The sequence below is a fragment of the Salmo salar genome, chromosome ssa17 (assembly GCF_905237065.1).
Source record: "Salmo salar chromosome ssa17, Ssal_v3.1, whole genome shotgun sequence".
Taxonomy (NCBI): Eukaryota; Metazoa; Chordata; class Actinopteri; order Salmoniformes; family Salmonidae; genus Salmo; species Salmo salar.
This window is the reverse complement of record NC_059458.1, coordinates 53,022,521-53,036,862: the sequence shown is the minus strand read 5'-3', so window position 1 is coordinate 53,036,862 and position 14,342 is coordinate 53,022,521. Positions and strand designations below refer to the sequence as shown.

General features: G+C 44.2%; 1 protein-coding gene across 10 annotated transcripts in view; it reads left to right on the top strand.

Annotated features, from left to right (window-relative positions):
* Window positions 1-8,305, top strand: part of LOC106576052 (transcription factor EC) — a 57,802-nt gene extending 49,497 nt beyond the window's left edge. For 5 of the 10 annotated variants that reach the window (XM_045699703.1, XM_045699704.1, XM_045699706.1 and 2 more), the window contains 5 exons: window positions 399-522; window positions 2,039-2,095; window positions 2,229-2,304; window positions 3,205-3,379; window positions 7,074-8,305. In XM_045699703.1, coding sequence (XP_045555659.1) covers window positions 399-522; window positions 2,039-2,095; window positions 2,229-2,304; window positions 3,205-3,379; window positions 7,074-7,532 — 891 coding nt within the window. In that variant the 3' untranslated portion in view covers window positions 7,533-8,305. The remainder of the gene's footprint in view (window positions 1-398; window positions 523-2,038; window positions 2,096-2,228; window positions 2,305-3,204; window positions 3,380-7,073) is intronic. The other 5 variants (XM_014152889.2, XM_014152897.2, XM_014152887.2 and 2 more) reach the window with 3 other exon arrangements.
* Window positions 8,306-14,342: the final 6,037 nt, after the last annotated feature.

Below are 14,342 nucleotides of genomic sequence, written 5' to 3'. Positions count from 1 at the left end.
GCTGTGGTCAGGCAGGGCCCCTGTTGGGGAGACATGGAGGCCCCTAGCCTCTCCTGCTGGATCACACAAAAGCAATGCCCTGAAGGCTGAAAAGCGACAGGACTGCCAACAGTGCAATGATTGCCCTCACACCCAACCTCATCTGAAACCTTACAAATTCCTGTTACCCTTTCAAAGCTTTCAGATCAGCCAAAGTCAACCTGCTTCCAAAAGTTTCAATGACTTTGTGAACTTGAGGTCGCTGAGTCTGAATGAAATGTTCTCTCCGTATCTATGTGTCTGTGTTCAACCATTCCCTGACATTCCTCTCCTCTCCTCTCCTCTCCTCTCCTCTCCTCTCCTCTCCTCTCCTCTCCTCTCCTCTCCTCTCCTCTCCTCTCCTCTCCTCTCCTCTCCAGGTGCTCAGTAGCAGCATGCTGGACATCTATGGGGGTGAACCAGGTATGACTACAGCCCCTCATAGCCGAATGACACCCACCTTACGCCCCACTATGCTCACTACTGTAAAAAGGGAAGTCACAGGTACGAACACACATCATAGCGCTGAAGATAATCAATGCATCAAAATAATCAATGCATGATCACATAAAAAATATTTCAAGAGGATAGAAGTGTGAAACTCAACCACATACTGTAGCATAAGAATACAACACTTTAGGAAACACATTCCTGACAAATCATGTCAGTTACTGGCATCTAATTTTTTTAATGAAAGAATAAGTTTGGCATTTTTTAAGGCGCACAACAACAGGAAATGAGAAAGAGTAATCCATTTAGACATTTTTCTTCTTTGGCTGACTAAAATGAAGACAAAATGCTGTGTAGGCAGCATGTCCTAAATGCACAAATCCTAAATCTGGAGACAGGATTAACCAAAACCGAGCCTTCCAGTCTAATAAGGTGTTCCCACAGTCTATTACTGACCAATGGGAGACTGCAGTAGAGGTCTACAGGTCTATAGAGTAGCATGTTCTACTGGGAAAGCCCTCTTCTTTAGCCCTGATGTGTACAGCATTCATCCTATACAAACTATTCAATTTCTAACAAAATAAAGTCATCAATATCTGTGTCCTTCGATTACGTTTGTCTGCTCTCAGCTGATTGCCACGGTGTATTCTATACAGCATCTATAGCTTGTCAGTCACTTTGTATAGTGGAGGACAGATTCAACATGGATTTGTTTGGATAAGTTAAGGATAGCTTCTATAGGGTGCATGGGTAGTAGCATGAGTTCCATGTCTAGCCGTATCAAGTCCGATGAAGAAGGAAGCTGAAGGGAAAACAGGACAAATGTGTTTCCATGTAGCAAATAGATGTTTCCCTTAAATGCGTAGTGTTTGGATTACAGTTGTATCACTCACATACCTAATTACCAATGGCCTCGGTTTATGGTCTACGGAAGCATCATGGATTTTTTTGTGTTCTAGTCCCCAACACAAAGGACCTCTGAGAAACGGTTTATGAATGCCATGCATCAAGTAAAGCTAATTGAATTAGCTCCGACGAGAAAATAAGTGAATCAGTATATTTTTCATATAAGTGTGCGGTCAGACAACGGGCAGTTACACAGAAGTCTAAATGACCTTATTGAATCAACAGAGACGAATTGAGAAATCCAATCACAGGTTCTGATTATATAATTTGGGAGAAATGTGAATGTGAATATGAACGCTATACCATGCCTTTTCCCTCAAGGGTAGATCAGCAAATTTGTTAAGCGGACTTAATTGCCAGGCTGAGTGGTTTAAGAGAGGACACAGATTTTTCACAATGAACCAAAGAGAAGAGACAATGCTATGTATGCCAGGCGGGCTGGGAGCGAGCGGGATAAATCGTGTCCTTTCACTGAGTGTGCTTGTGTGGAAGGTTAAGGCTCTGTGGAAGGTTCAGGCTCTGTGTCTGTGGTGGCGAAGATGATCTCCACTCTGTCTGCCACCCCAGAAATATCCAGGCCAGAACTGTGTATCAACTGACTGGAGCTTCTTTTACGCTCTGTGTGTGTTTCTTATCAGCCTGTGTTCTTCTTTGTGTTTCACAGAACATGAAACGAGAGTGATGGCCAAAGAACGACAGAAGAAAGACAACCACAACTTGAGTACGAGCCGCCCCACTCAATACAGAGTACCTTCAGAAGCATTGTGTGGGGCACTAAAGTAACTTAATGTTCTCTCTCTCTCTCTCTCTCTCTCTCTCTCTCTCTCTCTCTCTCTCTCTCTCTCTCTCACCAGTTGAAAGAAGAAGAAGATACAACATTAACTACAGAATCAAAGAACTTGGAACAATGATACCAAAGTCGAATGACCCGTAAGTGGTCTAGCTAGCGCTTGCTACACTTCTCTCAGTGTTTATTATGTTCAAAACATTAGTTTACCTGACTCAATATTGCAAAGCAACTCCCCATGATCAAGTCTATTGCCATGAATAGATGTACAAATGTCTGGCTGCTGTTGAGCATATCAAACACTAAGCACAGCCCGCTACATGTTGTTCATTGAATTCAAATTAATACTCAAGAGCACATTTCGCTCCTATTTCAAGGGTGTACTTGAGTAGCTATTGTAGTCTTCACGCTCTGCAAAGTAGTGAGTCTGAATGTTCTTTGGGTTCTTAACAGTAGACTACAGCTTAGAGCTCAATGATGAAGATTGGGGTCAAACGCAAAGAGGGCCACCACCCATTTGAATCAAAGTTTGAGCACAATTGGCCCACTAAGATGGAATACGGAAGCCGGAATTGGAAACCGACTGTCCCAACCGCAATTGAACTTTTGATAGAATTTAAATGGAAGGTTACCGCTGTCGCCGTGCCATTAAGACAAGATAAAGAAGATTATTAGCTGTGGAGCAGACCAACGTCTTGTTCCAAAGAAAGGTGCATTTTACAACTGCGTCCTGCTTTTAAAAAGTAATGGTATCAGGGAATGGCGCCTGCACTCTTGGCTTCTTCCAAAGTCACATCCCCCCCCCTCTTCCGATACCTATTTTTACCTGAGGATTAATTTTACCATACAAGCGGTTCCAGAATGGACTTTCTGTAGACGTACTTATACTTAACTATTCTATTAAAATTCCCATTCAAAGGCTGGATGTAATGTCCGAGAATGAATAATTGGCCATGTAAATCACCATTTCTTATTCATATATAAAAAATGGGTTCCTGCATACGTTTTTGTACAGAACATTCCGCTGAGGCGGTGAATAAAAGGTTATCTTTTATGTCCCTCTGCCGTAGTGATATGCGCTGGAACAAAGGCACCATTCTCAAGGCGTCGGTGGAGTACATCAAGTGGCTGCAGAAGGAGCAGCAGCACACCAGAGAGCTGGAGAACAGGCAGAAGAAGATGGAGCACGCCAACAGGAAGCTACTGCTCAGGATCCAGGTATGGACTATGGAGAGAGAAAGAGACACCCTCAAAACCCGGCCCCCTACCTCTACAGATCCCCAATCCAGCGACTTCCTCATCCTTAACACCATGCCAATGCACACCATCACGGGGCCCTGATGCTCAATAGAGACCCCCCCCCTTTCCCCTGCCAGCTCAGTGCTCTATACCTACCTAACCCCCATACCCTTACACCCCCACTCCCTGGCAGAGACCGGCCCTGCTCGTATTGATGTTTGTCAAGCAGTTCCCCATCACCTCTCTTCTCTTCCACCGCTCCTCTTTTCCACTTCTCCTCTCCATGACACAATAATTACCTGATTAATAAATAGAGTGATAGACTTCGGCTCCATACTTCCGGAAGGAGGAATCAGGTCAGAATTAGATTGTGAGTCATAATAATGCCCAGAGTCATGCCTCTCTCCCCCCACTTTCCGTTGCCCTAAAATGATGCGTTAAAACGGGGCAAATGGGGATTGACATGGCAGCAGAGTAGAGCCAAGCAGACAGTGGAGACGTTACCACAAGTCCTCAGCTACCGAGACGTCGCAATTAACCACCAAATGAATCAGCACATTCACGGCTCTGGCTCTTACGCCGAACTCATAGTCAAGCTAAACTTCTCATTGTAACAGTGTCATCCTAAAGGACGTTGAGACCAACAAAACACATAAAACTCAAAAGAGGCGTAAAGAGACATTTCATGTGGAGAGAGCTAACAAAAGCATTTAACAGAACACTAGCTTCAAAGTGTTAGCCAAATAAGTGCTGACGACAGTTGATATTACACTGTAGGGCGAAAGACAGCATCAACACCAAGCATCACCCACACAAACATCACAGCTAGTCTTACTTAAATATACTGTTGGAATCCTACAGAAAGATGTTTAAACTGAGAAAAACAGATGGTTATAACTTTGCATCACGTAACGTGGGAACAGTGATGCTTCTAACTTGTATCGCATTCCTCAACACTTTTTTTTATCCCCCGTGTTTTGTTTAGCTAAACGACATGCTAGGATAACCGTTATCAAGGTAGACTGACAACAGACTGTTGTCCATATTGTTACTGCTAGTAGAGCATTGATGGGGAGGCGTGAACCATATTGCTGACCTGCTGGTAGCTGATTGATGAGGTTTTGCCATTGGTTCCTCCCTATCATGTTTATGGCACAAACCCCAAGGGCCCTGGCTGCTTCCTGAGAGGGGGTCTGGAGACGAGGGGTAGATTAAATGGATTGGCATCCACTACATTAGAGTGCTATTAGAATCCTCTTAAGGATTACCCCCTTTTTGTTTTCAATTTTCGCCTAAAATGACATACCCAAATCTAACTGCCTGTAGCTCAAGCCCTGAAGCACAGGATATGCATATTCTTGGTACCATTTGGAAGGAAACACTTTGAAGTTCATGGAAATGTGAAAGGAATGTAGTAGAATATAACACAATAGATTTGGTAAAAGATGATACAAAGAAAAAAAAACGTTCTTTTGTATACTGCGCAAAAAAATAAAGGGAACACAAAAATAACACATCCTAGATCTGAATGAATGAAATAATCTTATTAAATACTTTTTTCTTGACATAGTTGAATGTGCTGACAACAAAATCACACAAAAATAATCAATGGAAATCCAATTTATCAACCCATGGAGGTCTGGATTTGGAGTCACACTCAAAATTAAAGTGGAAAACCACACTACAGGCTGATCCAACTTTTATGTAATGTCCTTAAAACAAGTCAAAATGAGGCTCAGTAGTGTGTGTGGCCTCCACGTGTCTGTATGACCTCCCAACAACGCCAGGGCATGCTCCTGATGAGGTGGCGGATGGTCTCCTGAGGGATCTCCTCCCAGACCTGGACTAAAGCATCCGCCAACTCCTGGACAGTCTGTGGTGCAACGTGGCGTTGGTGGATGGAGCGAGACATGATGTCCCAGATGTGCTCAATTGGATTCAGGTCTGGGGAACGGGCGGGCCAGTCCATAGCATCAATGCCTTCCTCTTGCAGGAACTGCTGACACACTCCAGCCACATGAGGTCTAGCATTGTTTGCATTAGGAGGAACCCAGGGCCAACCGCACCAGCATATGGTCTCACAAGGGGTCTGAGGATCTCATCTCGGTACCTAATGGCAGTCAGGCTACCTCTAGCGAGCACATGGAGGGCTGTGCGGCCCCCCAAAGAAATGCCACCCCACACCATGACTGACCCACCACCAAACCTGTCATGGTGGAGGATGTTGCAGGCAGCAGAATGTTCTCCACAGCGTCTCCAGACTCTGTCACGTCTGTCACATGTGCTCAGTGTGAACCTGCTTCATCTGTGACGAGCACAGGGCGCCAGTGGCGAATTTGCCAATCTTGGTGTTCTCTGGCAAATGCCAAATGTCCTGCACGGTGTTGGGCTGTAAGCACAACCCCCACCTGTGGACGTCGGGCCCTCATACCACCCTCATGGAGTCTGTTTCTGACCGTTTGAGCAGACACATGCACATTTGTGGCCTGCTGGAGGTCATTTTGCAGGGCTCTGGCAGTGCTCCTCCTGCTCCTCCTTGCACAAAGGTGGAGGTAGCGGCCCTGCTGCTGGGTTGTTGCCCTCCTACGGCCTCCTCCACGTCTCCTGATGTACTGGCCTGTCTCCTGGTAGCGCCTCCATGCTCTGGACACTACGCTGACAGACACAGCAAACCTTATTGCCACAGCTCGCATTGATGTGCCATCCTGGATGAGCTGCACTACCTGAGCCACTTGTGTGGGTTGTAGACTCCGTCTCATGCTACCACTAGAGTGAAAGCACCGCCAGCATTCAACAGTGACCAAAACATCAGCCAGGAAGCATAAGAACTGAGAAGTGGTCTGTGGTCACCACCTGCCGAACCACTCTTTTATTGGAGGTGTCTTGCTAATTGCCTATAATTTCCACCTGTTGTCTATTCCATTTGCACAACAGCATGTGAAATTTATTGTCAATCAGTGTTGCTTCCTAAGTGGACAGTTTCATTTCACAGAAGTGTGATTGACTTGGAGTTACATTGTGTTGTTTAAGTGTTCCCTTTATTTTTTTGAGCAGTGTATTTTTTGAAACGCAAGAGAAAGGCCATAATGTATTATTCCAGCTCAGGGCAAGTTTAGATTTAGGCCGATAGATGGAACCATTTCATTTCTGTTCAAAATGTTGTATCAAGACTGCCCAAATGTGCCTAATTTGTTTATTAATAACTTTTCATTTTCAAAATTGTGCACTCTCCTCAAACAATAGCATGGTATTATTTCACTGTAATAGCTACTGTAAATTGGACAGTGCAGTTCGATTAACAAGAATTTAAGCTTTCTGCCATTATCAGAGATGTCTATGTCCTGGGAAATTTTCTTGTTACTTACAACCTCATGCTAATCGCATTAGTCTACGTTAGCTCAACCATCCCCGATCCCGAAGAAGTTCTAAAGTCAATCCATAATAATCTACCAGACCATGAGGGATGTGTGTGTGTGTCGGGGAGGAGGGGTGTGTGTGTGTGTGTGTGTGTGTGTGTGTGTGTATATATATATATATATATATATATATATAAGGGTTGCCAAATCGTACCGAGCTCATTCTGAGAAAAGTCTTCTTCTTCAACACTGTTCCCATTCATATGTATTTGAGAATAACACTGTCCTGATCCTTGATCATTTTCTGTGCGTTTCAGGAGTTGGAGATCCAGGCCCGTGCTCATGGCCTCCCCAGCATGGCCACTGCCCTGGGTACTGTAGAGCTCTCCTCCCACCTCCTCAAACAACAAAAACAACAACAGCAGGAGCCCTTAGCTCCCCAGTCACAGCAGGGTCTCCAGCCACCCCTGTACCAGGAAGAGCTGAACGGGGAGTACCTCCAGAGGACCTCCATGCCAGCCATGGTCACCGGGCTTACAGACCAGGGTCAGGGGGTGGTTGATGGCTCCACCACTTTCTCCGACCCGCTGTCTCATTTCACAGACTTCTTCAGCTCCACGCTCAAAGAGGAGCAACGGCTGGACGAGATCCTCATGGACAACCCGCTCTCGCCTTTCGGCACCGACCCGCTTCTCTCCGCCGGCTCGCCCGACGCCTCCAAGGACTCCAGTCACAGGAGCAGCTTCAGCTCGGACGATGGCGACGATGACCTATGATCCCTGACCCCTCCGCGACCCCGTGTCAAAGGTCAAAGGACAAACAGCAGTTGGTCACCCTCACAAAGTGGTGCAGGGATTTGTTCCAGCCCAGCACCAACACATCCGATTCCACTGACCAGCTCGAATCATTGAGAGCTTGATTCGTGGGCTCAGGTGTGTTAGTGCTGGGCCGGAGCAGAAGCCTGCACACCCTGTGGCTCTCCAGGACCAGGGTTAGTTAACACTGGCACTCCCACTTTTTAAAAACTTTGGCCGAGAGTGCATCCAGCACCTCTGCCTCGCAGACAGAACCAGACTCATGAGAAAAAGGGAGAAAGACAATCGGTCCATACTGATCTTAAAATACTGCTCCACAGTGCATTGAACACTGGGGTTGTTGTACACCACTGTAAACTATACAGACTACTTCACTGTACCGATCACGTGTCTTTGCGACATGCCAAAAGAGGATTGCTTCCTTTTCAGAGGTATAGTATTACTGTTATTGTATAAAGGACTTTAAACCATTGAGGTTCACTGATGGGCCCTATCTAACGTTAGTTACTGGTGGTTCCTCTTCCAAACAGAAATTAAAATGGAACAGTGATACTAGCCGAAAAAGCCTAACACGTCCTTCGTTCATCTTTACATTTATTTTTATAAAATGTTTTATGTATTTATATGTGTTTTAATCCATGTATTCCTAAAAAACATTACACTTTCTAACATGCTCTCTTTTCTATTGGTGGGGTGGGGAAAATATAATAAACCCCTTTTTTTTGTATAAATCAGAATTGGCGTTTTGTCATTATAATCACACACGCGCACCACATACCCAACACAAAAGCTCTTGTGTTTAATTTGTAATATTACGCCCTACTCTATCATCAAAAAAGTATGGAGACCTGTTAACTTTCATTCTTTCCTATCCAGCAGGAGCAGCTCAGTTATGAACCAGGAGGAGTGACAGAAAGGTTGATTATCACAAAATCAGAGGAGGCTAGACCTATGAGGCTAAACTGATGAATGAAAGTCCATACAGGGGAGCTGTGTCTGAACAGAGGTGGGTGTGGGTAAAACGGGGGTTCTCACCCAGGGCGACAGACAGTAAATGAGTGACAGAGAGAAGACAGAGAGAATGGGAAAATGAGGAGTGATGGTGCTGATCCAGTTAAGGGCTCTTAAGGACAGGGAAAAGGCCCGAATTAAAGGAGAGTATACAGTAGGCTTTAAAATACTTGTTCGTTTAAAGTTCTCTGAAGAGGCTAGATGACTGGTTTTAAAGAATATACTGTCCAATTAATCACTGAGAATCAAAATAGTTGCTTGAAATAACATCTAAACTTTACTCATAAAAATTTAGTCCGTCTTGTTTTGGATACATATAACGCTGAAATCTTTAGAATAAATATTTCATTAGTGGATATTTTCTAATCATATTACATTTATGCATTAATAATACAACAGTCCAGATTAGGGAAAAAAAGCAACATTTCAATGCGTTTCAGTGGATAGCCTGTGTTCCTCATCAAAGCTCTTCTAAATGAATGTTTTAGAATGTTATTAGCTTGTATGTTTCTCCCATAATGAAATTGAAAGATAACTGCCTGCATCTCCTCTATAGCTACAAAATAAAATTGAACCCCCAATCATTATGCAATATAGACAGCCCAACTACAAAGCGATGAGTGATGTTTACAAGTAATTGGCCAATGCAATTATGGAAGGTAAATATGGATTTTCATTAAGGAGAAAACATGGAGGGTCTCGGAGAATTTTCCAAAGGCACAATTTACATTTTGATGTCAATATGATTATCTCCAGATACTCTCCTATTGCAAAACAATATAAAATACATGATTTAGATACACAAGCTTCTCATTATGTGACTAAAATAAGACATTTCATAGATTGAATGCATTTCAACTCTGTCCAGAATCCTTGCTTCATCAAAGATAATATTGAACAAAGTTCATGGTTTCATCTCAAGGGGCTTCAAACAGTGATGTGGCCTGAGGCAACGGTGACATCAGAACTAGGAAGTTTTATTCGGAATATCACAGTTCATTAAACCACAGCTTTGGAAACTCGGGGGCAAGACAGGGATACAACATATATATTGACAAAACAGTCATACATTATTAAGAGTATCCGATAACTGTTTAATATAGAAAACATGAACCGATACATTCAATAACTAAAGATGAATGTAAAGATGTAAAACAGATTTTATGTAAAGATGTAAAACAGATTAGTTTATAATATTTAAAACCTTTCTTGATATGGTGCTGCCATGCCCTCTGTCTAACCTTCTGCATACGACAGAGATTATAATTATTCCTCTACTAGAGTAACTGCCAAAACTGTGTGGTTTGTAAAACAATCTTTCTATTGCTTTATTGTATAACTTCTGTGCGTAGCAGAGCATTACCTCACCACTTCCTGAAGCAGGAGTAGTTCAATGCTAAAGTTCACCAGTAGGTGGCAGCAGTATGCTGTGTACTCTGGTCAAAAACCCAAAACTCTCGTTTTACCAATCCCAATACAAACCCAGAGAGTTATTGTGGTTGATTAAACCAGCGAGGCAAACGAACAAACCCCAAAAGGCTTTCATGTTAATGTTAATTAACTCCTTCCTTTCTTGTATATAAAAAAATTAATTATGAACATATAATTTTAACATTACGCCAGTAAAATTACAAGTACATTTGGGTTTCTTCTAGATGTACAGTATATGGACTCCAATAAAGACCAGTCTTATGAACCCAATTGATGTAATGAACCTCCGAGGTGCTAGCGCGGCTAACAATTTCTCACCCCTTTTCCCACTAAGGTTGACACGGATGCTGCAGAGCTGTCACCTGTACAGAATGCCACAGCTGCCAGCGTAGCGTGCTACAATGCTTTCCCCTGCTGAAGCTGCCAATGGCAACTCTGGAACACAACGAGCACTCTGACACACACACACACTCGCATATGTATATGTGTGTGCGCACAGGCACACACACTATATTCTCACCTCCTCACCTGCCACACCAACCCGAGCAGGAGGGGGAAAAAAATACATTTTACAAACGGTCATCAGCATCTGGCCTGTGACAAGGCTTGTGCACAAGTTCAATGAAATTTGACTGTGAGTAACAAAATGACAGCAGTGTCATATGTATTTTCATGCCTGGACTCAGAGTTGCCGTGTGGTAAACAACATGCTGATTCTGATCCAGAGATCCTGAGTACTGGATACATATGGCAAATTGCACTCCATTGATAATCTAGTACAGGACTTCAGACCATGGCCAAATGACACTGTATTCCCTATAATATAATACACTACTTTTGACCAGAGCCAGAGTGTCATTAGATATTTGCAGATACTGTAGCGCCCCTCCGCCATGCTGTACAGTACCACCACAATACATCCCATGATCCTTTGGGGCTGGGCCTCCAGTCCATTGAGCCTTTACGAGGCGAGACCACACCATGACCAGTCTCTCACAAACTCCCACGTCACACGCCAGCAAACCATCGCATTAACGACGGAACAGAAAGGGATGAAAAATAACCAGCTGGGCTTCGAAACACTATTAAATGAATGCAATTTCCAGAGGTTTTTATGAATCGAAACAGATGCCAAAACATAACTTCAAACAAATTGACTTCCAATTATTTGAGCCACACAATTCCAGATGTTCAACAGATGGAGGCGCGGAGGGGGGGGACCAAAGGTGTCTCGAACCGCGTTTTTGTTTTATTCTGACAATAAAGGCAGGCGGTTACATTTGTATGTGTTTTAAATCAGTGGGCGGGGCCGAGAGGTGAGCGGAGGGACATGGATGAGAGAAAGAAAGCACATCATTAGGAAAATGTCAATCCAACCAACGACAGAGAGAACAGAACACTGTAGCGTTCATATAGTCAGTTAATATCTCCGTGCAGAAAGCCAGGACAAACCGTATCAAGGTTTCTCTGAAACGTTAATGTGATCCCTCTGCATATCTTTCTTTCAGTGTTCAAATTAAATGAAAAAAAAGGAACAATTACTGAACTCACTATTTTATATGGGTGTTCACACGAATAGCCTAGGCATATGGTCATGCATATGGACATGCATTCAATTACATGGCCAGATGTTGTCTATACGCACGTCTATGAACATACCAAGAACTACAGTATAAGAAGGAAGGTACTTATAAAGTAGTTACAGACGGCAGCCTCCTTTATGCCACAGACTTGGCTAATAGTGTGTCTAGCTGCACTGTGTCCAGGCTGGGTCCTGGCTGCCTCTGATCCCATTACAACCAGAGCCCCGGGGCCTGAGGGAGCCATTGGGGATCCACCAGGGATCCAAGATGTCCGTGTTATCCAGCCTGGGCCCATAGAGGAGCCATCCACTGGGGCTCAATTGGGGTTCAATTGTGGCTCCCTGATTCAGCCTCATCCTCCACACTAACGGGTTGCCTTTAGCACCTCCGGGCCAGCCTCTGATCCGAGGGGGCCAAAATATCCCTTCTCCGACTCTCTCCCCCTCGCCATCCATAATATCTCCGGCTAATGTATTCTAATGGAGCAAAAAAGCAGGTCCGTTTTGTTGGGTTAGCAGCTAGCTTTCCCCGTTTAATTCCTCCGCTATTGGGAACTGCTATGCTAATCCTCCCATCACTGGCCCCCACTCCCACTCTTCCTCGTTCTCTCTCTGGTAACCTTCTGTAATCTCGGTGACCTTGGTGGGGCAGTGGGGTTGGCGGGAACAGTGGGGGGGAACGGTGGCCATGGAAGGCCCTGATTGATTTGTAATTCAAAACGGGAGCGACAGGTCTAGGGCTATGATGTTCGCTGCTATAACTGCCAACACCAGAACCCTTACCGCCCCGAACCCCCTCAAACACCTGAGGGGGAAACCAACCGAGCAAAAAATATTCAGTAAAAAATGTTTTTTAATTAAAGTTGAATCTAATAGTGGAGAGTGCAATTGGACAATGTGCTGTAGTGTGTCTGTCTATTCTCCTGCGTGTCTCCGGCGTAAGTGAGTGTGTGTTAGTCAAGAGAGAGACGAGGTGAGGCGAGGTGCAGGGCGTGACCTGTGGGTAAATGTCAGCCAAGTTTGGGGTTGATATGATGATCATTACCACAGTGAGATAATTGGCTCTAGCTGTGTGGGCCGAGGCGTTTGGTGGGCGCCTTTTCTCTCCAATGGGCATCTTTCTACTCGTCTACATTATTCATCCACCTCTTTATCTCCCTCTCCTCTCCTCCCTCACCCAGGAATCCAGGCCATCGCTGGGCCTTCATTCATAATTGATGGGTAATTGTTTATTAAATGCAAGACCTGACACTATTATACCTATTACCATGTCTGCAGAGTAGTAGTGTGTGCATTTTCCCATATTCTAAAGATCTTAGGTGATGGGATCGTATGGATGAGTGGGTATGGATGGATGGATGGACGCAAGGGAAAATGGAAGTGTACGGAAAGGGGGGAAAAAAACGAAAGAGAGGAAGCCGGCCGAGGGAGGAGAGGAGCGAGAGGAATGATGAAGAAAGAAGTCGATGCGATTGGCCCGTGTGGAGTCAGTGCGGAGTTAAGTCAGTCTCCGTACAGAGTGAGAGGAAAGGACAAGAGACAAAGGAGCTAAAAGAACCTATTTTGCTCTCATTACATTGACTCTTAATCTCTCCACGGCCCGTCGTGGGCAATCCCAGCTCTGGGCGTTTGGAGGGTAAAGCCTCCGACGAGACCGTCCGTCCAAAAGCGGATTCATTACCTGAGACGGGACTGAGGCTGCGTGCCAAATGGCACCGTGTTGGGCTATGGTCAAAAACAGTGCACTATATAGCGGAAACGGTTGCCATTTGGGACACAGCGTGAGTGTCTGTCTGGCCACCTCTGAGCCCAGTTAAATGTAATCTCTGCCAGGGAGGGACAGAGACGCAGAGACATCCTGATTGGGACCAGGCACCACTAGAGGTCAGTGTGGCTACAGATTTAAAGGTATCTCTAAATGCCTGACAGGGCTGTGGCTAAAGCTTAAGAAGATGCAACCATCACAAAAGGGAGGACAAAACATAATTCAGGTGATGGAAATGAATCAAAATGAAATTATTAAGTTCAGTTAATTACTCGGTAGCTTAGGCAAATCAGCTTAACTTATATCGAAATCATTATTTCAGCTAGCGCGTCGCCAGGCAGGCAGAAGATATTTAGCCAACATGTACTTAAAACGGCCTATATCAGTGTATATAAAGTAGGAACTCGGTTAATGGATTAGATAGCATACTGCGTGCCCCATGTATCCTAACACATATTAATGTGCCATTAAGTTATATTAAGTCTTGGGAAAAATAGTTGAAAAAATCTATGCATATCCGCAGATGGCTGAGTGTAAAAGGAGGCAGGGCATTTCATTTCCTACTTGGTGTCATATCACACTAAGTGTTTGTATAGTCGATGTGACGCCACAAAGTGATTGACAGTTTTGTTCAATACAATTCCCTTACGAAAATAGAAGAAAAAAAAAACTTTTTACACACATTTATTACATGAAAGCCCTCATTGAAATACTACAGTGTCTTTCCACACACAGACAGACAGACAGACAGAGAGATGAAATGAAAGGAGGGAATATTGTGTGAGGTGTAGTGAGTGTAGAGATCTGTATGATGGAATGTCATTACCTTGGCTGGGTTCAAAGTGATTAACACGGAGTGTTAATTAAAAGAGCGTAGCCTAAGGAGTGGGTGTGTTGCTAATCTTAAGGACACAGTTGTGAAGAGTTAAATCCTCCTCTACACATAAACACACAGTAGAGATCCAGCTTCTGCTGGTTTCTT